Source organism: Cetorhinus maximus, chromosome 11, assembly GCF_964194155.1.
Source record: "Cetorhinus maximus chromosome 11, sCetMax3.hap1.1, whole genome shotgun sequence".
NCBI classification, from domain to species: domain Eukaryota; kingdom Metazoa; phylum Chordata; class Chondrichthyes; order Lamniformes; family Cetorhinidae; genus Cetorhinus; species Cetorhinus maximus.
In genome coordinates this window covers 27,228,793-27,252,389 of record NC_135889.1, presented here as the reverse complement: position 1 = coordinate 27,252,389, position 23,597 = coordinate 27,228,793, and the positions used below count along the sequence as shown (strand labels likewise).

The window sequence follows — 23,597 nt, the reverse complement described above, 5'->3', positions numbered from 1 at the left end:
ATTTGAGTAGCTCAGCATAATGTATATTCTGCCTCATAATCCTTGAGTCCATCAGTGTCCAGTAGAACTACTGATCTCGGAGTGCCTGCAACGGGTTAACATTGACACCATGAGTTAATTACATCTAGCACCTTGCAACCTGTTATTGCCTCTTTATCAAACTCCTATCATGGATCCGGCCTCTGCTTATTATTTATGTACTACTCCTGTTGGGTATTAGATGCTGATAAATGCTTTTTGAATAATTGCAAACTGTAACTTTTTATGAATTTTTTGGATTAATTTATGTTATTTTACACATTACTTTATAGGGCCCCAAAGGAGAGAGAGGGAGATCCATTGAGGTAAATAAAATGTTGATGATCACAAGATATGATTTGAATTCTGTTGCAAGATAGCTAACATCCTTTTGCTTCTCCAATGTTTTAGACATGCAGCCTTGTAAGACAGATCAAAGACACATGTCGTAAGTACTATCAAACTCAGAATATTTAATTGCAATGGGCATATGAATTTGACCCTTTAAAACCTTTATTCCAAGTAAAACTCTTTAAAATTGTTTTCTTTTCTTTTGTTCTCTTGCAGCATGTTGCTATGGTAAGTTATTTTCATTATAGAATATTTGTGTTAACAGATCATTTACTGAACATCGGAAATAAAATTAATTCATGTTTATTCTTTGCATCAGGTGCAAAGGAATGTCCTGTCTATCCAACTGAGCTGGCCTTTGTGATAGACACTTCCAACAATAAAACTACTAAACAGCTTAACGACAGCAAGAATGCTATCCTCCACATAGTTCGCAATCTGACCATAGTGGAGAGCAACTGTCCAAAGGGAGCACGTGTTGCTATCCTGACATACAACAGTGGCATAGTCACTGAAATTCGTTTTAGCAGTGCTAGAAATAAGCGGGACCTTATCCAACAGATTGAAAATCTGCAGTTTGTGCCATCGAGGAAAGAGTCCAGTATCGCTGATGCAATGAGCTTTGTAGCGAGGAACACATTTAAGCGTGTGCGAAGTGGGTTTTTGATGAGAAAGGTGGCAGTATTCTTCAGTGATGGACAGACAAAACCTAAAGAGCTCAACGATGGTATAACAAAGCTCGCTAATGAGAATATCATCTCCGTCTACCTCTCTCCTAAATTTGATAATGTACTCACTCGGGCACTGCAGGTCAGATTCCACTCTTGATTTTCCTGTATGCTCCTTCATTGATGGTAATATATGTTATGATTGGCCAAAATCTCAACATGCAAGAACAGTGAAAGATGCTCAATGTTGGGCATGGTGTATTCTGTATATAAAAGCTGAAATACTCAAAACAGGAATACTTTGCCATATTGGACTTCTACCATCACTATTGTGCATTTCTGGGGCAGCTCTTTTCTCCAATCCTTTTCAGTCTTGGTAGTATCCTGTACAAAGAGTATGGCTCTTCACCTAGTGATTCTAATGCTACAAAGTGTACCATGGCTTACATATAAAGACTTTCTTTTCCATTATTCCCAACTGTGACTTACTACTGAGACATTTTCTATTTACCACGTTAATCATCTTCTGGATGATTAGTTAGGATGTTCAGTTAGGTTGTCAATTACAGTTAAATTACTCCATAAGACCCATGTTATCCTGTCATTAATGCACTGTCATCCATCACTTACTGCCACCTTCCCACAAACTGGATTGACACTGCCCAAACCTAATTCTAATTCTACCTAAAACTTGTAGCTGTACATTGTTATACTACATTGCTTACATTTTCACTAACTGATATTACTGAGTTAATAGCATGGTTTGTCTATTCCACACTTCACCTCAATATTCTTAAGATTTCTAATCATTCTACTCAAACTTCTAACTTCTTTTGCTGCTCAGACCTTTTTGCAACGATCTTACCATTCAAAATCACTTCTAAATTCTAAGATCAATAACTTCTAAAACTCAAGGCAACAGTCTCCTTTTTTTGACACTTTCACATATCAGAATTCAAGTCCTGCAGCAGATAGTTTGACGAGTGCATCATTTCCTGGTTTGTGTCCTTTAAAATCTGCTTTATGTCCTTTACAGTTTATGAAAATCTGCTCTGAGTATTTATCATTTTAAGTCCCTGTCTGTTAGATCTATTGTTTCCCTAGTTAAGTTCAAGCAGAGGGAGAAAGATAGGAGGATGAGACTGGCATAATAAGAGGCAGAAAGAGAGTCAGAATTCCTACTTTGAACAGTGAGGAAAGGAAACAGACCGCATTTAACAGTAGCCCTCAGGCACAAAACATGTCATGAGGATAGCATGGATCCCAGATAATCTGCACAGGTACACCAGTACTTAATTCAACAATTAATAAGGTCTTATTAATAAGGAGTTATTCCGAAGTTTCATTGCCTCATGGAATCCCATCACTCTCAGGTCAACAGGTAAGGTACAAATTAAAATGACACTTCATCCACCATTTGACCAGCTTATCTGCAAGTACTTACCACCTGCACTTGGTTAAACTCTAATGAAGTACATGTTATTCCTAACCCAACTCCCAATATTGCTGACTAAGGAAGGAGGAACTTTCCCTGAATGCCATGTAGACTATATTCCAAAAAACTTTATATACTGCTACTTCTCCAACAGTACAAGCCAAAATATATTGTGTTAGCTACTACGTTGTGAAACATTGATCTCAGTTGAATTGCACACTTATATTCTTTAAAAGAATCTTCGTAAATATTTGGGGCAGGATTTTTCCTGCAGGCTTCTGAACCCCACCTGTGGGAAACAGTCACTCAATGTGATTTTCCAAGGAGTGGCCAATTAATGGTCAGAGAATAGCCAATTAGGATGGTGGGCCGGCTCTCAAAGCTGGAGGGCCATCCAGAGGCCATCCAGCATGAAAGGAGCAGCAGTCTGTGATGGCAGGTATGTGAAGTAGAGAATGCTTCAATATGGAGGCACCATTTCTCCAACTTATGAATTTAAAATAAAAAATGGCTTTTGCAGCCAGGCCACCACTCTGGGTGTGGGGGCAGCAGGGTAATCCCCTCCACTGGGTAGACTGTGGCTGTGCCTGCACCCAGGCAGTTAGTGAGGGGCTCTGAGCCTGTCTTGAGTGCTGGTCCCTGGTCTCTCACTGGAGGCTTCCTGCAGGCAGCTAAACTGTTGCCTCCAAGAACCTGGAGGCTAATTGGAAAATCCCAGTTGACCATAATAGGCTGCTACTGGGTTGGCTACCAACCAGATATGGTCAAGAAGCCCTGCCATCTCCCATTCCACCTCCATGAAATTGGTCCGGGGTGGGATGGAGCCAGCAAACCCGGCACTATTTCTAACAACCCCCCAGCCTTTGCTCCCGGCCCTGGGAGGTACTAAAAATCAAACCCGAGAAAACAGGATTGAAATTTATAGGCTGAGGTAATACAATACTCTTTGGATTACAATTGTTCGTGTGCTCCAGGCACTGAGGATGCTGTCTGTAAGGCAGTGGGCTAGGATTGAGTCATAGCAATAAGAAAATTGATGGAAGTTGTGGAATTTTGCTAGCTAATTTTTGGAATCATTTTTGTAGATTGTACATTGGGGAAAGAGTGAGCTTGATGGGTTGAGTATTGTTTCATATCCATCGATTTTTGCTTTTATCAGAGAAATGATGCCGGACTTTCCCAATTCTTTACTTTCCGTAATGATGATGAAACACTCAACAAAGTGATGGCATGCCATGTTTGTTTAGGTAAGTAAGCATTTTTACCGCTATCTCAGCTGACTGATTCGTACTGATACCATTCCCTACATTTAACTTACTTCAACTACTTAATCCCTTATAAAAATAAGCATTTCTATTCAGCACCTCACTTGGACCTATCAATCAAACTGTGAATGGACAGGCACCCTACTGTGATACTGAGGTTGTGAAATCAATCATGCAGCACAAATCATTTAATGGTAGTCCTCAGAATAAGGTCAACAGACAGAATGAAATAGCAAGCACTGATTTCTTTTAAACTGCATATAATTTTCTCAAAAATGTAAAGACTAGGGGAGAATTTTCTCCCTGTCGGGTGGGCCGGTCGGGAGTGGGCGCAAGCAGACGCGGAGCTGATTGCCGCCCACGATCAGCTCCATGCCGCCATTTTACATGGGCAGGCCAATTAAGGCCCACCTTGCGTGACAGACGGCCGGTAGCGCTCAGAGCTACCATGTGCGCAAAAGAGCACAGAAATCTCCCTGATGCACGGAGCTGCCTCAGGAAGATTAAGTTCATATTGAAATATTTAAATAAAGAAAGGTAAAAATTATTTAGACGTCCCCTCATGTGACATGTCTCTGAAATTTGAATAAATAATTTATTTATTTAATAAAACCTTCAGGAAATCTCATCCCGCCTGTGGATGAGGTTTCCTGAAAAACGTGAAGGCCGCTTGGGCTCTTCGCCTACCCGCCAACCTTAAGGTTGGACGCGCAGCTTTGATAATGATGTTAATTGGTTTTTTATTGGTGCTAACAGGCCTTTGATAGTTCAGCGGGCACGTAGCCGTCTCCGGCGTGCGCCCACTGAACGTAAGCTCTGAATGATGCACGGTGACATTAGGACGCATGCCCGGCATCATTGCATGTCACTTTACACACCGACGTGAAAATTCTGGTCCAGGAGATTTAAATGACTTGACAGCATGACAGTTCCATTGACAGCTTAATAGTTCCCCTGACAGCTTGACAGTTCCCATGAGCTTGACAGTTCCAATGAATATGTCCACTTCTTATGCACATTCATGACTACTTTTGACAATCCCAAACGATACTTGACCTCTCCCAAAGGTGACCTTGGACCGATCTAAAAGTGTACCCTACTTCTCCAAAGAACTCCGGCAGCTTTAGACCTTCTCCTGAAAGGTCTAAAGCCGACAAGTCAGGTTTTGGACATCCCACTAACAAAAATTGGATCTGATTGAAGGCAGCTGCACTTTAACATATGCAGCTGCCTCCATGAACCACTGATGTGCAAAATACAACCTGCCTTTGCAACCCCACCACCCCCCCCACCTCCCAACCTCCGGCGAAAATGGCGGGTGCTAGGTTCAGGGGCAGTTCTATTGGAATCGGGGCTATGGTGCCATTTTGGCTATGTGGAGGCCCGTTCGTTCTTGTGAAAATTGAGACCCAAGTTTGCATTTGGTACTGATAGAAATCAAATGCTGGAGCTTGAATGCAGTGAAAAGATCAAGAGAACATGAAACAAAAAAACCAACAGAAAGAATTAGCGATAAAAGCGGGTCAGGAGTCAGGGAAGTATAAATTACCTATTTACAATGTATTGACTGTGTAAGTGGCTGTTAGTGAAAACGTTTTAGATCTATGCGAGGATAACCTGCAACTTAACCTTCAATCACAGTGGGCTAGCTAGAACCCACTAGTTTTACTTCTGTCATGTATGATTCAGCTAGGACAAATCAGTCACAAAAATGGAGGAGGATATATGGCCATTGTTAGCATTTGTTTTCCTACTAAGCAGCTTTTTAGCCATTTGTCTATCCATTAAAATACATAATTAAGGTATCTTATTTAAAATGCATTTCGTAATTGGCTATTGTTACAGTTGGGGAAAGTAGAAGGTGTGATGATGTGATCAGTGTGACCAGGGATAATTTCTCTGCTTTCTTATAGAGAGGCGTAAGGACCATATGCCATATTAGCAGCTTGGTACATGGGTACAAAACCATGGCATACCAGACTCCAGTGCTTGTTGCTATGCAGCTTCACTGGCTGTCATTTTGGTTACTAAGTTGTTCTTCACTTTGGTGAGCTTTTATGCTCATCAGTGACCGTCAGTGCTGAGCACTGGAAAGCCTCCACAGCTCATGTTGGCAATGAGAACTTCCACATTGGAGTAAAATGTAAAGCTCACTCTATTCAGCCACATCAGAAAAGCAAGCTTTAGTTCACCAGTGTGATATCCCCATTTCTGAAATTAGCTGTGTGATTTGATCCCAAACTAAGAGCCATTTTGCACTGTGGATCCAAGTTCATTAAGAAATTGTGGGTCATTTTGAAATGTGCAGAAGATTGAAAGAAATGTCATACTCATAAGGAGTAATAAAATGTAGATGTTTAACTGACCGTGAACAACTTATTCTTTTTTGTGCAGATTTTTGTGAAACGAATGAAATCTGTGATGCCAAATTTTTCCGAAGCAAAAGATCGATACAACCCAGTGATGTAAACCTAGATATGGCATTCATCATAGAAAGCTCTGCAACCATCAGCCCAAACCAGTTCGTTGAGATTAAAAGATATATTTCTTATGTAACGGAACAATTGGAGATTAGCAAGGAACCTTCAACATCAAACCGTCAGGCCAGGATTGCTGTGGTTCAGCATGCACTGTATAATTCTCAGCTAAATAGTAGCCTGTTGCGAGTGAAAACTGAATTCTCTCTCACTGACTACAACTCCAGTGAAGACATCGGTGACTACATCCAGGACAAGATGACTCAGCTTGAAGGGACAAGAGCAACAGCACATGCAATCGAATGGACCATCGAAAACATTTTTGAAAAAGCACCTCAACCAAGGCGACTCAAGCTCATTGTTCTTATAACCACAGGAGATCTCCCAGAAGCTGAGAGAGAAAAGTTGAAGACTGTTGTCACAGATGCCAAGTGCAAAGGCTTCTTCTTTGTTATATTCAACATTGTCAAGAAATCTAATGAAAAGAATCTAATTTATCTGGCAAGCTCTCCTCAAGATGTGTATTTCAAGCCAATTAATGATGTCTCAGAGCTCCACAGTGAAGACTTACTCAGGTTTGGAAGACAACTCCCCAAGTACATCAATGGTAACTTTGCAGCCACACTCACTTCTATTGTTTGTTCCACGAACCAAATTGAAAAAAACTTCAGCAGCAGAATCTTTACTCTTCCCCCATGATGAGTTTGGTGGTTGGGGGGTGGACTTTTAATCAGGCGGGTCAGTGGTGAGTGGAGACAGCACCACCTTCCACCTTCATCCCCCTTCATCCCAATTAAGTCCATGGCAAGAAGGCCCATTGATGGCCTTCCCGCCCTACTGCCAATTGAGGCTCTTAAGTGGCAATTAATGGCCTCCTGCTTCCACTGTTATTAACCAGCAGCAGGTGGGAGGCTCGCCTTACAATGTGAATGACAGGCAAACCCTGGCCTGTTTGTTTGCCGCTCCTGGTGTCTGATAAAGAGACCTGTCATCAGGAAAGTGGGGTGGGGGGTCCTGTTGATAGCCAAGCCCCTGCCCTTGCCGCTGACTCCCCAATGCCTCTGCCCCCATGACCCCCACCCCTGTGGCCTGGATCCTGGGCTTTGGGTGGGTGTCTTTCCAGCAGCTGCCGCCGCCTCCCCAGTGGCACTGCAGTTCAAAAGAGTTGCCAGTGGGACTTTCATCCCTGGGATCCTAATCCCAGGGAAGGCCTACTGCTGGTCTTTCAAGTGCCTGATTCGCAGGTAATACTGGCAGGCCTTCACAGAAAGAGACGACATGTGGCCCTCGCTGGCTTTCCAGTTGGCAGCCAAGATGCCCGTCATCAGCACAAGGTTCTGCTCCAGAAAGCCTCTCACTAAAGCTATTATTCACAAACCGCAGTTTGGGGGAAAAAGTCATGTTAAATATTCTAATACTCTTAAACAATCCACTAAATAAAAACACAAGAATCTAAAATAAAGGTGTGACACTAAAGATCAGCAATCCTCTATTTGGTAGCCTAAACCATGCAATCCATTTTTTGAGCCAGGCTGTCTTTATGAATGTACTTTGCAGAAAATATCTAAAATATGAATTAGACAATGCTGTTACGGGAGATTAGAAGCCAACATCGTTTTGGTGCCACATTGTTATCTGAATATCAGGAAATCAAAAAAAAAGAACAGCAGTGCAGCCCAGGATTTCCTGACTGTTGCAGGCTTTTTCAATCCAGGCAGCATTTTTAAAATGCACCACCATCAGCCAAAGTCCAGTTTGGGAGATAGCAAAAGATCCTATGCCGTTTTTAGTGTAAAGTACAAATTTACTGTATAGCTGTTGCCAACACAGACCTACAAACTTAATAGAGCAGGGGAAATGTGATGACTGAGGTAGAGCTTGTGGCCAAAATTTTCCAGCCCCACCATGGCAGGACCCATCACAGGAAAGTCCATTGGCTTTCGGTGGGACTGGAAGATCCCAGCAGAGAATAGGGCCAGAAAATCCCACCCTGTATTACTGCTTCCATGGCTCATGTCCTCAGATGGGGTGTCATTAATTCACCACAGATTTAATGCTTACCCCCTGCTTCTCATTTTTTGTTTTATTCATTCACAGGATGTGGCCATGGCCAGCATTTATTGCCAATCCCTAACTGCCCTTGAGAAGGCAATGGTGAGCCACTTTTTCAAACCACTAAAGTCAATGTGGTGTAGGCATACCCAGAGCGCTATTAGGTAGGGAGTTCCAGGAATTTGAACCAGTGATTAGAAACATCAATGAAATATTTCCAAGTCAGAATAATGTGTGACTTGGAAGGGAACTTGGAGGTGGTGGTGTTCCTCTTGCTGCCCTTGCCCTTCTAGATCAGGGGTTTCCAACTGTTTTACTTTTTACTCTCCCATGTTATGAAAAAATCCATGGATCCACTGTAACACGAGTATTTCTTCACAGAATTGTTACAGCACAGAAGGAGGCCATTTGGCCCATCATGTCTGCACTGGCTCTCTGAATGAGCAATTTACCTAGTACCATTCCCCCGCCTTCTCCACATAACCATGCACGTTCTTCCTTTTCAGATAACGCTCTCTCTTGAATGCCTCAGTTGAACCTGCCTCCAGCACACTCTCAAGCAGTGCATTCCAGGCCCCAGTAACTCATTGCATGAAGTTTTCTCTCATATCACTTTTGCTTCTTTTTCCAATTGCTTTAAACCTGTGCCTTCTGGTTCTCGGTCCTTTCACAAGTAGGAACAGTTTCTCCCTATATATTCTGTCCAGATCCCTCACGATTTTGAATACCTCTGTCAAACCTCCTCTCAGTCTGCTCCAAGGAAAACAGTCTTAACTTCTCCAATCTATCTTCATAACTGAAGTTCCTCATCCCTGGAACCAATCTCGTAAATCTTTTCTGCACTCTCTCCAATGCCTTCACATCCTTCCTAAAGTGCGGCACCCAGAAATGGATGCGATGCTCCAGCTGATGCCAAACTATGTCTTATATAAGTTCAAGATAACCTTCTTGCTCTTGTACACTTTGGACCTATTAATAAAGCCTAGGATACTGTATGCTTTATTAACTGCTCTCTCAAACTGTCCTGCCATTTTCAATGTACCTATGTACTTTTGCATCCAGGTCCTTTTCCTCCTGCACCCACTCAGAGTTATATCCTTTATTTTATATTGTCTCTCCATGTTCTTCCTATCAAAATGAATCACTTCACAATTCTCCACATTGCCACTTGTCCACCCATTCCACCAAATTAGCTATGTCTTGTTTAAGTTCTACACTATCTGCCCCACTGTTCACAATGCTTCCAAGTTTTGTATCATCTGCAAACTTTGAAATTGTGCCCTGTACACCAAGATCTAAGTCATTAATATATATCATGAAGAGCAAGGGCCCCAATACTGACTCCTGGGGAACTCTACTACAAGCCTTCCTCCAGCTCCAAAGACATCCATGAACCACTACTCCTTGTTTCCATCAATTAGCCAATTTTGTATCCATGTTGCTATTGCCCCTTTAAGCTATAACATTGCTCACATGTCTGTTTTGTGGCACTTTATCAAATGACTTTTGGAAGTCCATGTACACCACACCAACAGCATACCTCATAAACCCTCTCTGTTACCTCATCAAAAAACTCCACAAGTTCATTGCACAAGATTTTCCCTTAAATCCATGCTGGCTTTCCTTAATTAACCTACATTTGTCTGTTTGACTATTAATTTTGTCCTGAATTATTGTTTCTAAAAGTTTCTGCACCACTGAAATTAAACTGACTGACTTGTAGTTGTTGGGCATATATTACACCCTTTTTTGAACATGGATCTAATGTTTGCAATTCTCCAGTCTTCTGGAACCACCCCTGAGACTAAGGAAGACTTGGATGCAGCTCATCTGGTCTTGGCACTTTATCAACTTTAAGTAAAGACAGCCTATCTAATATCCCCTTATCAATTTTGAATCCATCTAATTGTATTAGTTACCTCCTCTTTCACCGTGGCCTGGGTAGCATTTCCAATCTGAGAGACCAGGCAACCATTACTCTTGTCGAAACAGCTGAGCCCCAGAGAAAACATGGCTTGATTGACAGCTCGGGCTCTCTGATCTCTGCAGTCAATTTCACAATGTTTATTTACACAAGGTTTTGTGGTTTCAAGGGCTTGCAGTTTTTTTATTGATACTGTAAAGGACCTGGCTGGTTGGCACTTTTATGGCCTTCTGGTGGAATGACTTTTTTAACATAGTAGAGCATTAGAATGAATGACATCTTTTAAAGTATTTTTCCACACATCCTACTGTCACTATAGGGTTCATTAACTCATTATGCACTGTATAGAGCCAATGGACATGGAAGTGCCACAGCTTGGCACGGGGAGTCATCAAGGGCCATAGGAGGCTGTGTACCTTGGCATGGGAATGGAATGGATGGGGCATGGGGAGGGTGTGAGGGGTGAGGGCTAGAAGGACTTACTTTTTTCATTATAACTGGGACAAAATACATCAGCACTGAGGGAGGCCTTTTAAACTGCTCACCTCGGCACTTTGCAGCCCCTGTGCCTGCCTCCGAACTTTTACCCGGTTTGGCTGGCTCGACTGCAGCCGGTATCCATTCATTCCAGAATGAAAACCTCATCTCTCCTGTCACTTTCTCCTGAGGCAGCTAGGCCCAGCCAGGAATTTTCCCGACTCTGATTACACACCTTGAAGGTGAAAATCCAGTCCTATGGGCAGAATTTTACGCCTCGTGGGTGGGTGTGTGCCCAACCTGATCTGGCATGAAATTGCACAAGTAGACATCGGGCGAGCGTCCTGAAGTCATTGCGCACTCGTATGATATTTCACTCAGTGGGCATGCACTAAAGCCAGAAGCGTGCCTGCCGACAATTAAGAGGGCAAGTAAGCCCATTAATGGTGCAATTCTCTGCTATTTTTCATGGCCCGTCTAACCTTACAGTTGGTGGGTGGGCGTATCGGCCAGGCCTTTACATTTTTCATCAAACCTCATCCAAGGCGAGATAAAATCTCCGTTAGGAAATAAAATTAAAATAAATATCTGGCGACAGCATTTTTTGAGGTATGCTTGATTGTGATGCAGGGACTTTTTTGCAGCTTTTTACACCTTTATTTCATTATCTGCAGCTCACTGAGGCAGCTGTCTGCCTTTAGGGAGCTCTCTCATAGCGCCCACCCGTGCCCACAGTGCCGTCATCACCCACCCACTTCCTGCCCCCATCCCAGCGGCGCTGAGCTTTTCAGCGCGCGTTTCACGCTAGCTGGCCATTAATTGGCCAGTGAAATCATGGTTGGGAGCTGATTGTGGTCGGAGGTCCGTTTCCTGGCCATTCCTGGGCCCACCAATCGCGTGCACCCACCAGGGGTAAAATTCAGGCCTATGGGCAGAATTTTCCCTTTGGCATGCGGGGGCAGGACCCGCACGTCCGTGGATAAAATGATGCGTGGTAACGTCGGGTGAGCATCCGGACGTCATCACGCACCATCGCGATATTGTCTCATTTACTTCCCATTTCTCCTGAAGCTGCTGCCTTGTGCTGGGATGTGGTGCCATAGATTTTTAACAGCCTCTGGTGCTTCACCCAAACAGTCTAACTTCATGTGTAAGCCTAGCCTGTGATTGGCAGACTATTGGACTGTAATAAGCATCATGATGGGCCTAGTTTCTTTTTCTCACTCAGCAGCCAAGCAAGTACAGTTTTCTGAAAGGATCGCTATATAGCTGTAAGGAGCGGAAGCCATTCTTGATTTTTTTCACCCCTCTTACTAGTCATGGGATTGTGACCCTTCAGCTGGCTGAGATCAGCCAAGTTAGCCCAATCAGAAATCCAACTGTACACCTTCCTGTTCGTTACAGCTCAGAATCAGACAAGCCAGTACACTTTCACAAAGCCATTGAGGGAATTAGTGAGATTTTGTTTTTATTACTGGCATGAAAAGACCTGAAAAATATCTTTTCTTTACCAGCTGAGAATGTGCTTCACTTGCCTCCTGAGCTTCAGAAACAATGTATGTTGTTCCAAAGTGACCAGCCCAGCAGTGAAGCCTTCAGAAACACCCACAAGCAAGGGTAAGTAGGCCCAGTGCAGAACTTGTTTATATTTTATATTTAATCAAATTTTAGTGAAGCTAATTATTTTCTTTCTTTTTGTGTGTCTAGCACAAAAGATGTCCCTGTAGATTCAGAGAAACTTGTGGGTAAGTTATTGCTGTTATTTGGAGCCCATTGATTTAGGGTGGGAGCTGCCTCAGGGAGATTAATTTGATTATTATTATTTGAAATAAAAAAATATTCAGACATGTCCCCTCATTTGACAATGTCACATGAACTGGGACATGTCAATGAGTTTTAATAAAAAAATTTATTAAATTAATAAGCCCTTCATAAGCCTGGGCTCCTTGCCTGCCCACCAACCTTAAAGTTGGACGGGCAGCTCTGTTAATCCTTTTAATTGGTATTTAAATGGCCTTAATAAGCTTTTGACAGTTCGGCGGGCGCACAGCCGACTCTGGTGCGCGCCCGCCAAACTGAAGATCTGAATGACGCACGATGACATCTTACACGTCGGCGAGTGGGGCCTGCCCCTGCACACTGACCAGAAGATTCAGGCACATATGCATGTGGAAATGAAAGGAAGGAGATTCCCAGTAATCACTACAATTGTAACAATATATTGGAATCTGGAAGAAAATAACTGAATGCCTTGTGTGGATGTACCATTGAGAAAGATTATCACAAATTTTGACCGTGTCTATTTTCAATCCTATGGTAGTTGGGTTATAAGGGAGTCCATTACAGAAGGATTATATAAAATGATTGCAACTCTACAGAGATGAGGAGGTCACGCAACCTTGCCAATTTTCTGTTCGAGTTTCTTTCATTATTAGGTGATATTGTCAGAGCAGAATAATAAATCTATAGATTTGAACTGGAAAATAAATTCACGCACTTTCCTTTGATTAAAGATACTACAGTATGTCCAGTCATACCTCCTCTCCCTATCTATTTGGTATAGACAGAAGGACAGCAACAGAATCCAGCAGTGAGGGTGGATGATTTGCTGGATAAATAGACAAATGATTTGCATAAGATGGGACTATGGAATTGAATTTGTTCAGACTGGAGGAATGCAAAATTCAAGAGTTTGCTTGATTTACCTTTGGTACAGAGACTTTCCACAGGGTACATGTTCACTGGGTATAGTTTGTCATCTAGAAAATGGTATACATTCTGTGAAGTGAATGGGCTTGATGGACTGAAATTATCTTTTTGTTCATTGTTTTGTAATGCTCCAGGAGGGGAATTGTCACATTATAATATTTTATATTTGACTTCTCAATTCTTCTATCTCTGTTCTATTGGTACAGACATGGAACTATCTAGCTTCAATGTTACAGAAGACAGCATCATCCTGCGCTTGGCCCAGACTGAGCCTCATTACATTGATAATTATGAGGTTACTGTGGTCGAAGTGAGCCGGAACCTTCTTGTTTTGAAGATGAATGTCAGTGATGCTGAAATTGTCCTAAAAGATCTGGAAAATGGGCAGCAATATAATATCATTGTAATAGGATTCTATCAGTCCAAGGCAAAATCTGTTTACAAAAAAACATTTACAACCAGTGAGTAATTTATTTTTTCTATGCCCACCAAGAGACTTTAAAAAAAACTAATTGAATAGTTTCAGTTCATTTCTGCACTAATCCACAATATCACCACAACAATAAAATATGTTCCTCTTTTTGGCACCCAGTATCAATTATTACAACTCAAATACAGGATAGACTAGGTGCAAAATAAACCTCCCTCGATTCTGTCCCATTCTGGAGCTGTAACTCAATGATAGAATGATACAGCTAGGAGGAGGTCATTTGGCTCATCATGCCTGCACCAGGTCTTTGAAAGAGCAATCCAATTAGTCCCATTCCGCTGCTCTTTCCCTTTAGCATCTGCATTTTTTCCAGGCCAGGTTATTTAACAAATTCCCTTTTGCAAGTTACTAACGGAATTGCTTACAGCACCCTTTCAAACCATGCATTCCAAATTATGATAACTTGCAGCATAAAAATGTTTTTCCTCATGTCATCCATGTTTTGTTGCCAATGACCTTGAAGTAGAATGTAAAAAGTATTTATATATGTAATATATGATTAAAGATGCAGCAGGAAGCACTCTCAACATTATCCGTATCAAAGATCCTGAGTCAGTGCCAAATGAGAACATTTAGTTCTGATCCTTCTCCCTAAGAAATGAATTCAGTCCAGGCAATCATATTCCATTTAAGCCCCTGCCACAGGAATATTCATACAGAAATACCATACATTCTGAGCTCAGTGTAGGTTAGTACCACTTAACACTTTATAAAGTCAGTCAAATTAATTTTCTAATTAGGTGACTACTGGAAGAGAATCAATGATATTTTAAGATTTTTTTTCCATAAAGAAAAACAGTATTAGCTATGTATGAGACATTATTTTGTTGCAAATTTACATGTTTCCCTTCAAATTTAGAAAAATCACCAGAAACAATTGTCAAAAGCACAACTGCCCAGAACATTATGGAACCATTAAAGTTTCCAGAAATAGGTAAGTGTTAATGAATATTGTTTCTATATTATGCATAGTTGCAGTGAAATGGAAACCAGTGTGACCATATCAAGTTCATTTTTGGTTTTGAGTTTTGAGTTAATATTTCACATTGCAAAGGAGTATTGTAGCATCCCTGCATAATCTAATATAAACTATATTGTAAATAGCTTCTATCATCAGCCCTATGAATTGTAATAGCATGTGTTTATTATAGAGGGGCTGCAGCATTTTATGATGTAGAAGGCTGTGTATTATAATTGTTTATATTGTAGTAGATCTTTGCAATGCCTAGGAACAGTGACAGTAATGGTAATGGATACTGTAAAGGGCTGGCATATTATAAGGAGAATGTGTGCTATAATCAGTTACTTGGTCATCATAAACTAGGCTAGCCACCAATGTCAGGTGACTTTCCACGTCAACTTTTGGGCCAGAATTTTCTCGTTAGCATGCGGGGGTGGACCCCACATGCCAACGTGTAAAATGACGTGCGGTGACGTCGGGCGAGCATCCCGATGTCATTGTGCGCTATCGCAATATTTAGGTGGGCGGGCGCACGATGCTTTCCGATGCATGCCCGCCATTAATTAATCACCCAGTTAAGGCCCTTGAGGCAGCAATTGTCTGCTATTTTATGATACGACGACGTGCTCATGACATGCAATCTTCAGGACTTCCCACGTGCGCAACTGGCAGGAGGGTAGAACACATTTGTATAAACCTCATCCACGGGCGGGATAAGAGAGGTAAGCGGGGTCGCAAGCGGTATCTGTTAGATATTTAATTGTGAAAGTTACTAACACTTGCCTGTGTGAGCAAGAATACTTCAAAACTCTTCACAGCTGCTTGGACAGGAATAACAGGTCTCTACAATAAAGATCATTTTTGGGGCCTGCAGGTTTCAGGAAACCTTCCCTTAGCCTGGGAATTGGAGTTGTGCTATCCACTGGAGGCACCTCCTCTGAGGAGGAAGGGAGGGCTAGAAGGGGGAGGAGGCCAGGAGTCCACATACAGCCTCCAGGGGAGCCACCTTTGGGAGGAGTGGCGCAGAGCCAAGAGGAAGTCCGAGGTGGAAGGGGCTGCAGAAGACGCCACTATCCTGCTGCCAGGGTATACAAGTGGTGAAGCAGCTACCTCAATATGCCTGAGGTGCAGTGCTGAAGGAGGCTCCATCCCTCAAGAGAGACAGTCACCCTCAATCTGTCAGATGATAGGCCCTGAGATCTACGCCAACTGTGTGGATGGGCACCCCATGCCAATGGCGCTGAAGGTCATGGCTGTCCTCAACTTCTATGCCTCCGGCTCTTTCCAGGGGTCAATGGGTGATCTCTCCGGAGTCTCCCAATCAGCTGTCCACACTTCTCAAGCAGGTGACAGATGCTCTGTTCAGGCGTGCATTGACTTTCATCCACTACCGCTGGGACGAGTCCAGCCAGACAGAGCGAGCCAGAGGCTTCGCGGCCATTGCTGTCTTCCCCCACGTCCAGGGTGCAATCAATTACACACATGCGGCCATCAAGTTGCCAACAAGTGAGTCCGGTGCCTTCGTCAACAGGAAGGGCTTCCACTCTATGAACGTGCAGATAGTGTGTGATCTAAGATGCAGATTCTGCAAGTCTGTGCCAGGTATCCAGGCAGCTCCCATGACACCTACATCCTCAGACACTTCCAGGTGCCGGGGCTCTTCAGTGCTCCAGCACGGCTGGATGGATGGCTGCTGGGTGACAAGGGCTATCCCCTCACATGGTGGCTCATGACCCCTCTCTGCCATCCAAGAACAGAGGCTGAGCACAATAGGAGTCAGGCCTCCACAAGGGATGTGGTGGAGAGAGCCATCGGTCTTCTCAAAATGCGCTTCCGATGCCGATGGTGTTTTATACAGTTCCAGCAAAACCTCCCTGCTCTTATATTCTACATCTCGGCAAGCATCCCATATGCCTTCTTAACCACCTTATCTACCTGTCCCGCTACCTTAAGGGAACAGTGGACATGCACACCAAGGTCCCTCTGATCCTCGGTACTTCCCAGGGTCCTACCATTCATTGTGCATTCCCGTGCCTTGTTTGTCCTGCCCAAGTGCATCACCTCACACTTATCCAGATTAAATTCCATTTGCCGCTGATCAGCCGATCTGACCAGCCCGTCTATATCCTCCTGTAATCTAAGGCTATACTCCTCACTATTTACCACTCCACCAATTTTTGTGTCATCCACGAACTTACTGTTCGACCCTCCTACATTCGAGTCTAAATCGTCTATATATACCACAGACAGCAAGGGACCCAACACCGATCCCTGTGGAACCCCACTGGACATAGGCATCCAGTCACAAAAACACCCCTTGACCATTACCCTCTGCTTCCTGCCACTCAGCCAATTCTGGATCCAATTTGCTAAATTGCCTTGGATCCCATGGGCTCTTACCTTCGTTATCAGTCTCCCATGCAGGACCTTATCAAAAGCCTTGCTGAAGTCCAAGTCAAATGCATTGCCCTCATCTACACACCTGGTCACCTCTTTGAAAAATTCAATCAAATTGGTCAGACATGATCTCCCCTTAACAAAACCATGCTGACTGTCCTTGATTAATCCCTGCCTCTCCGAGTGTAGATTAATTCTGTCCTTCAGAATTGCTTCCAATAGTTTCCCCGCCACTAAGGTTGGGCTGACTAGCCTGTAGTTCCCTGGTTTAGCCCTTCCTCCCTTCTTGAATAACGGTACCACATTGGCTGTCCTCCAGTCCTCTGGCACCTCTCCTGTGGCCAGAGAGGTATTGAAAATTATTGCCAGCACCTCTGCTATCTCCTCCCTTGCCTCACTCAACAGCCTGGGATACATTTCATCCGGGCCTGGAGATTTATCTTTTAAGTCTGCCAGACCACTTAGAACCTCCTCTCTTTCTATTCTAATTTCTTTAATTATATCACAGTCCTTCTGCCTGATTTCCATGCCCACGTCGTCCCTCTCACTTTTGAACACCGACACAAAGTATTCATTTAGAACCCGACCTACGTCTTCTGGCTCCACACACAAAAATGGTCCTTAATGGGCCCTGTTCTTTCCTTAGTTATCCTCTTAATGTACTTGTAAAATAACTTTGGATTTTCCTTTATTTTACCTGCCAATGTTTTTTCATGCCCCTTTCGCTCTCCTAATTTCCTTTTTAAGTTCCCCCCTACACATTCCATACCCCTCTAGGGCTTCCGCTGTTTTGAGCCTTCGGTATCTGCCATAAGCCTCCCTTTTTCTCTTTATCCAATCCTGTATATCCCTCGACATCCAGGGTTCCCTGGATTTGTTGGTCCCACCCTTTGTCTTTACTGGAATATGTTGGCCCTGTACTCTCCCTATTTCCTTATAGAATGAGTCCCACTGCTCTGACGCAGATCTACCTAAAAGTAGCCGCTCCCAGTCCACTCTGGCCAAATCCTATCTGATCTTATTAAAATCGGCCTTCCCCCAATTTAGAACTCTGATTTCTGACCCATCCTTGTCCTTTTCCATGACAATCTTGAATCTAACGGAGTTATGATCACTATCTGCAAAATACTCCCCCACTGATACCTCTACCAGTTGCTTGACTTCATTCCTTAAAATTAAGTCCAGGACCACCCCCTGTCTTGTAGGACCTTCTACGTACGGGCTTAAAAAGCTCTCCTGGATGCTTTTTAAGAATTCCACTCCCTCTAAACCTATGACTAACCCATATCTGCTCTTCTTTTTCTCTCTCAATGTTTGGGGGCCCATAGTACACTCCTAGCTATGTGATTGCTCCTTTTATGTTTTTCAGTTCTACCCATATGGCTTCATTTGAGGAGCCTTCTAAGATGTCATCCCTCCTTACTGCTGTAATTGATTCCTTGTTCAATATTGCGATAGCCCCTCTTCTTTTACCTCCTTCCTCTCTTGCCTGAAGACCCTATATCCTGGAATATTGAGCTTCCAATCTTGCCTACCTCTCAACCATATCTCTGTGACAGCAATGACATCATACTTCCAGGTGTTAATTTGTGCTTTCAGCTCATCTGCCTTATTCGTCAGACTCCTTGCATTAAAATAAATACCATCCAACCTTGTCAAGCTCCCTTGTGCCTTAACTGGCCTAAAATGTCTATGCCTTCCAGACTCAATTGCTCTCTCTTCTAATTTTGGCTGTGCATCTCCCCTTGCTGAACCTCCTCAGGATCCCATCCCCCTGCCAAGTTAGTTTAAACCCTCCCCAACAGCACTAGCAAACCTCCCCACAAGGACACGTTGGTCCCATTCTGGTTCAGGTGCAACCCACCCGCCTTATACAGGTCCCACCGCCCCCAGAAATGCTCCCAATGTCCCAGAAATCTAAAGCTCTCCCTCCTGCACCATCTCTCCAGCCATGCATTCATCTGGACTAACTTCCTAACGCGTGACGCTGCAAGTAATCCAGAGATTACTACCTTTGAGGTCTTGTTTTTAATCTGTTTCCTAGCTCCCTAAATTCTGCTTGCAGGACCTCATCCCTCTTTCTACCCATGTTGTTGGCACCAATATGTACCACGATCTCTGTCTGTTTGCCCTCCCCCTTTGGAATGCCCTGCACCAGAGAGGCAACATACCATTCTGGAGACACGTCTATGTCCGCAGAAACATCCGTCTGTTCCCCTTACTATCAAGTTTCCTGCCACTATTGCTCTTCCCCTCTTATTCCTCCATCCCCCCCGCACCCCCCCACACACCGTGCAGCTGAGCTTTCACAGTGCCATGAGCGGTGCTGCACTCCCCAGAGGAACCGTCACTCTCACCATTTTCTAACACAGAAAAACGGTTCTCGAATGAGATGCACCCTGAAGATTTCCTGACTACCTGCCTGACACATTTCTACTGACTGATGGTCATCCATTCCTTCTCTGCTTGCACTTCTGTAAGTGGTGGGGTGACCACGTCTAAAAACTTACTATCCACGAAACTCTCAGCCTCACGGAGGCACCTCAGAGCCTCCAGCTGCCACTCGAGCTACAAAACCCAGAGCTCAAGTAGCTGCAGCTGGTGGCATTTCCTGCACACGTGGTCGGTCAGACCGCAAGAAGCATCTAGGACTTCCCACATGTTGCAGGCAGTACATAACACAGGGCTGAGCTACCCTGCCATGCCTCTAGTTGAAAAAAACCCTTACTTTATGTTAAATACAGTAACAAAAGGTTAAATTATTTATGTACTTTAAATAAAAACTAGAACCCTTACCTTTCCTTAGCTTAATCTATTTTAAACTGGTGAAAAACTGGAGAAAATAACTGGAGAAAAACACTTACCGACTACCAATCAGCTCTCACCTTTGTGCTGACATCACTTTTTGAAGCTTTCCCGCACTCGCGCTGGTTCTGATCTCTCCGCCGCTCTCTCGCGCTGTCTTGTGATGTCACTCTTGTTATTTTCAACAAGGACTGACTGCAGGACACTTTTCCCAGACTGCTTCACTGCGATGCTGACTGCAGGATGCTCTACCCAGACTGCTTCACAGCGATGCTGACTGCAGAGCACTCTTCCCAGACTCTAGATAGGTATAGAGCCATTTAATGATGGACTGGGTAACATCACAGACAATGAAAGAGAAATGGCAAAAGCATTGAATGGTAACTTTGGCCAGGATTTTCCTAGGGCGGGTGGACGCCATTTTACATGAGCGGGCCAATTAAGGCCCGCCCAGCGTAATATGCGTCCAATAGCACTCAGTGCTACCTGTGCGGGCGGGGGAGGAGGGAGAGTCGGGACCAGCACTTTTTCGTGCATGCGGGTGAAAGAGCGCAGCAATCTTCCTGAGGCATGGAGCTGCCTCGAGGAGATTCAATGGATATTAAAATAATTAAATAAATGATTTTAAAATTTATTTAAACATGTCCCCTCATGTGACTGTGTCACATGAGTTGGGACATGTTTTTAAATTTATGAAATTTTATTCATCTATTTGATAAAAGCTTCAGGAAACCGCATCTCAGTCGTGGATGAGATTTCCTGAAAAATGCGAAGGCCGCTTGGGCTTTTCGCCTGCCTGCCAACCTTAAGGTTGGACGGGCAGTGTTTGCAAATGCCTCAATAAATTTCTTAATGGCCTTGGTAGGCCCTTTACATTTCGGTGGGCGTGCAGCTGACTCCGGTGCACGCCCGCCAAACAAAATATCGTGATAGAACGCGATGATGTCAGGACGTACGCCCGATGTCATCACGCGTCATTTTATGTGTCGGGCCCGCTCCCACATGGCGAGGGAAAAATCCTGCCCTTTGCTTCAGTGTTTACCAGGGAGACAGATCAGGTGGACATGTCATTGGTTGGAGGTTGGAAATGATATCATTGAATTTAAGATACAAGAGAAATATTAAATAACCTAATCAAACTGAAGAAGGATAAAACCTTGGTCCAAATGGATTGCATCCACAAAGTTTAAAAAAATCTAGAATAAGAATAGCCAACGTTATACCTATATTTAAGAAGGGAGATAGACCTGTAGATCTAGTAACACCGGTGGCAGGAAACATAGGGCAGGATATTGAGTTCAGTGAGCGGGGGACGGGGCCTGCTCGCCGACGCGTGTAATGATGCAAGATGACGTCAGGCAGAACTCCCGACGTCACCCCGCGTCATTTCAATTTTCAGGTAGGCAGGGGCTCAGCCGAACCGGCCGACCTGTCAACGGCTTATTGAGGCCATTTGAAAACTAATTGAAGTAGTTAAAGGGCCTGCCCATCCAACCTTAAGGTTGGCGGGCAGGCCAGGAGCCCTGGCGGGCTTCAGAAAAAGCATGGAACCTCATCCATGGGCAGGATGAGGTTTCGTGTAGGTTTTTAAAAATTTAATAAAAGTTTAATTAAAAGTGATGGACATGTCCCAACTCATGTGATAGTGTCACATGAAGGGACATGTGAGGGAAATTTTATTTTTGTACAGTCACCATTTTTAAATTTGGCGCCGATCTCTGTGAGGCAGCACTTAGCCTCAGGGAGATGAATGCACTCTTTTGCGCGCATGCGCGAAAGAGCGCACTCTCGACTTAGGGAATCCCCTCCCCCCTGTCCGCACAAGGAGCGCATAGCGCTTCCTACCGGACGTCACGCTGGGTGGACCTTAACTGACCCGCCCATGTAAAATGGCGGCGCGCCTCCAATCAGGGGCGCCAACCGGAGGCACGCCCACTCCTGAACTTCCCCCAGTGGGGAGAAAATTCTGCCCATAATAGAATGCTTACTAAATAAGAAGATAAAACAAAAATCAAACATTTAATAAGGAGTAGTCAGCATGGATTTCAAAAGGGACAAACTTGTTTGACCAACCTCATTGAATTATTTAAGAAGGAACAGAGAATGTAGACAAGGTAAGGCAGTAAATGTAATTTCTCTAGAATTCCAAGAGGTACCAAATAATAGACTAATGAATAAGGTCAGAACATGCAGAGTCAGGGGACAGGGGACATAATGGATAGATAGCTGGCTGCAGGGAGTATAGGTAAAGGGTAAATATTCAAAGTGGCTGAAGTTGGGAAGTGGGGTTCCACAGGGACCAATGCAGGGACCATTATTGTTTACAATTTCTATTAATTATTTGAACTTTGAACTAAACAATACAATTTCTAAATTGGAAGAGGATGGTGGGGCATGTCACTAATGAGGAGGAATGCAACAAATTATAATAAGATATTAATAAACTCACAGAATGGGTGTATAATTGGCAAATGATTTTCAACACTGATATGTGTGAACTATTACATTTAGGTATCAAAAAATAGATCAGTTATTACTTGAAATGTAAGAATCTGAATGGGGTAGAGGAGCAAAATGATTTAGGTGTACAAAAACACGAATCATTAAAAGTAGCAACACATGTCAATAAGGCCATTTAAAAAATAGCAAATGGAGCATTCGGGTATATTTCTAGAGGCATAAAATTGAAAAGTAAAGAAGTTATACTGAACTCGTACCTAACAGTGGTTAGACCATACTTAGAATATTATATATAATTCTGGTCATCATATTGTGAGAAGGAGAGAGAGGAGCTGGAGAGGGTGCAAAAATGATTTACCAGGTTCATACCTGTCAGGAAAGGATGAATGAGCTGGTCCCTTTTTCCTTGAAAAGGGAAGATTGACGGTGGCTTAATAGAGGTCTTTAAAATTTTGAAAGGTTTTGATAAAGTGGACACAATGTGTTTTTTTACTTGTGGGGAAGAGCACAACTAAAGATAATCAATACAAGATAGTCAGCAAGAAGTCAAATAGGAAATCGAGGAGTCATTTATTTACTCAGAGAGATGTTAACGTGAAACTTGCTACAAAATGGAATCATTCAGATGACTAATATAGATGCATTTAAGAGGAAGATATATAAGCATATGAGGGAGAAAGGAATAGACAATCATGCTGATAGAGTTAGATGGGGAAGGATGTGAGGAGACTGTTGTGGAGCATCTACGCCAGCATGACTGAATAGGCAGAATGGCACATTTCTGTGCTGTATATTCAATGCAATATTTAATTTAATTATCAATAGAACCTCTACACATATATAATGTGGCAATAAATATTGAGATGCAAATATCAGATAGAAACTTGAGTCCTGGCATAATTGTCAGCAGGTCCTTTTCCAGCAGTTACCAACACTGAATCCTTCAAGTCACGATTCTTTTAGCAGAGTTTTCACTCTGGCTGCAGGAACTGATTCCACTTCTTTCCCTTTCAATTTTTTTATATTGAGCCAGGCAGGATTTTTTGTTGTTATAGCAGTATGCAATCCATTAATACTGTATGAAAATATTGGGTAATTTATTTTGGGT

At 43.3% G+C, this 23,597-nt stretch overlaps 1 protein-coding gene across 1 annotated transcript in view; it reads left to right on the top strand.

The window, feature by feature from the left end:
• LOC144686457 (collagen alpha-3(VI) chain-like) overlaps positions 1-23,597 on the top strand; it is a 254,671-nt gene that overhangs the window by 215,057 nt on the left and 16,017 nt on the right. The window contains exons 38-47 of the mRNA XM_078551696.1: positions 312-344; positions 430-466; positions 586-597; positions 689-1,179; positions 3,632-3,719; positions 6,132-6,821; positions 12,182-12,284; positions 12,375-12,412; positions 13,583-13,837; positions 14,726-14,800. Coding sequence (XP_078407822.1) covers positions 312-344; positions 430-466; positions 586-597; positions 689-1,179; positions 3,632-3,719; positions 6,132-6,821; positions 12,182-12,284; positions 12,375-12,412; positions 13,583-13,837; positions 14,726-14,800 — 1,822 coding nt within the window. The remainder of the gene's footprint in view (positions 1-311; positions 345-429; positions 467-585; positions 598-688; positions 1,180-3,631; positions 3,720-6,131; positions 6,822-12,181; positions 12,285-12,374; positions 12,413-13,582; positions 13,838-14,725; positions 14,801-23,597) is intronic.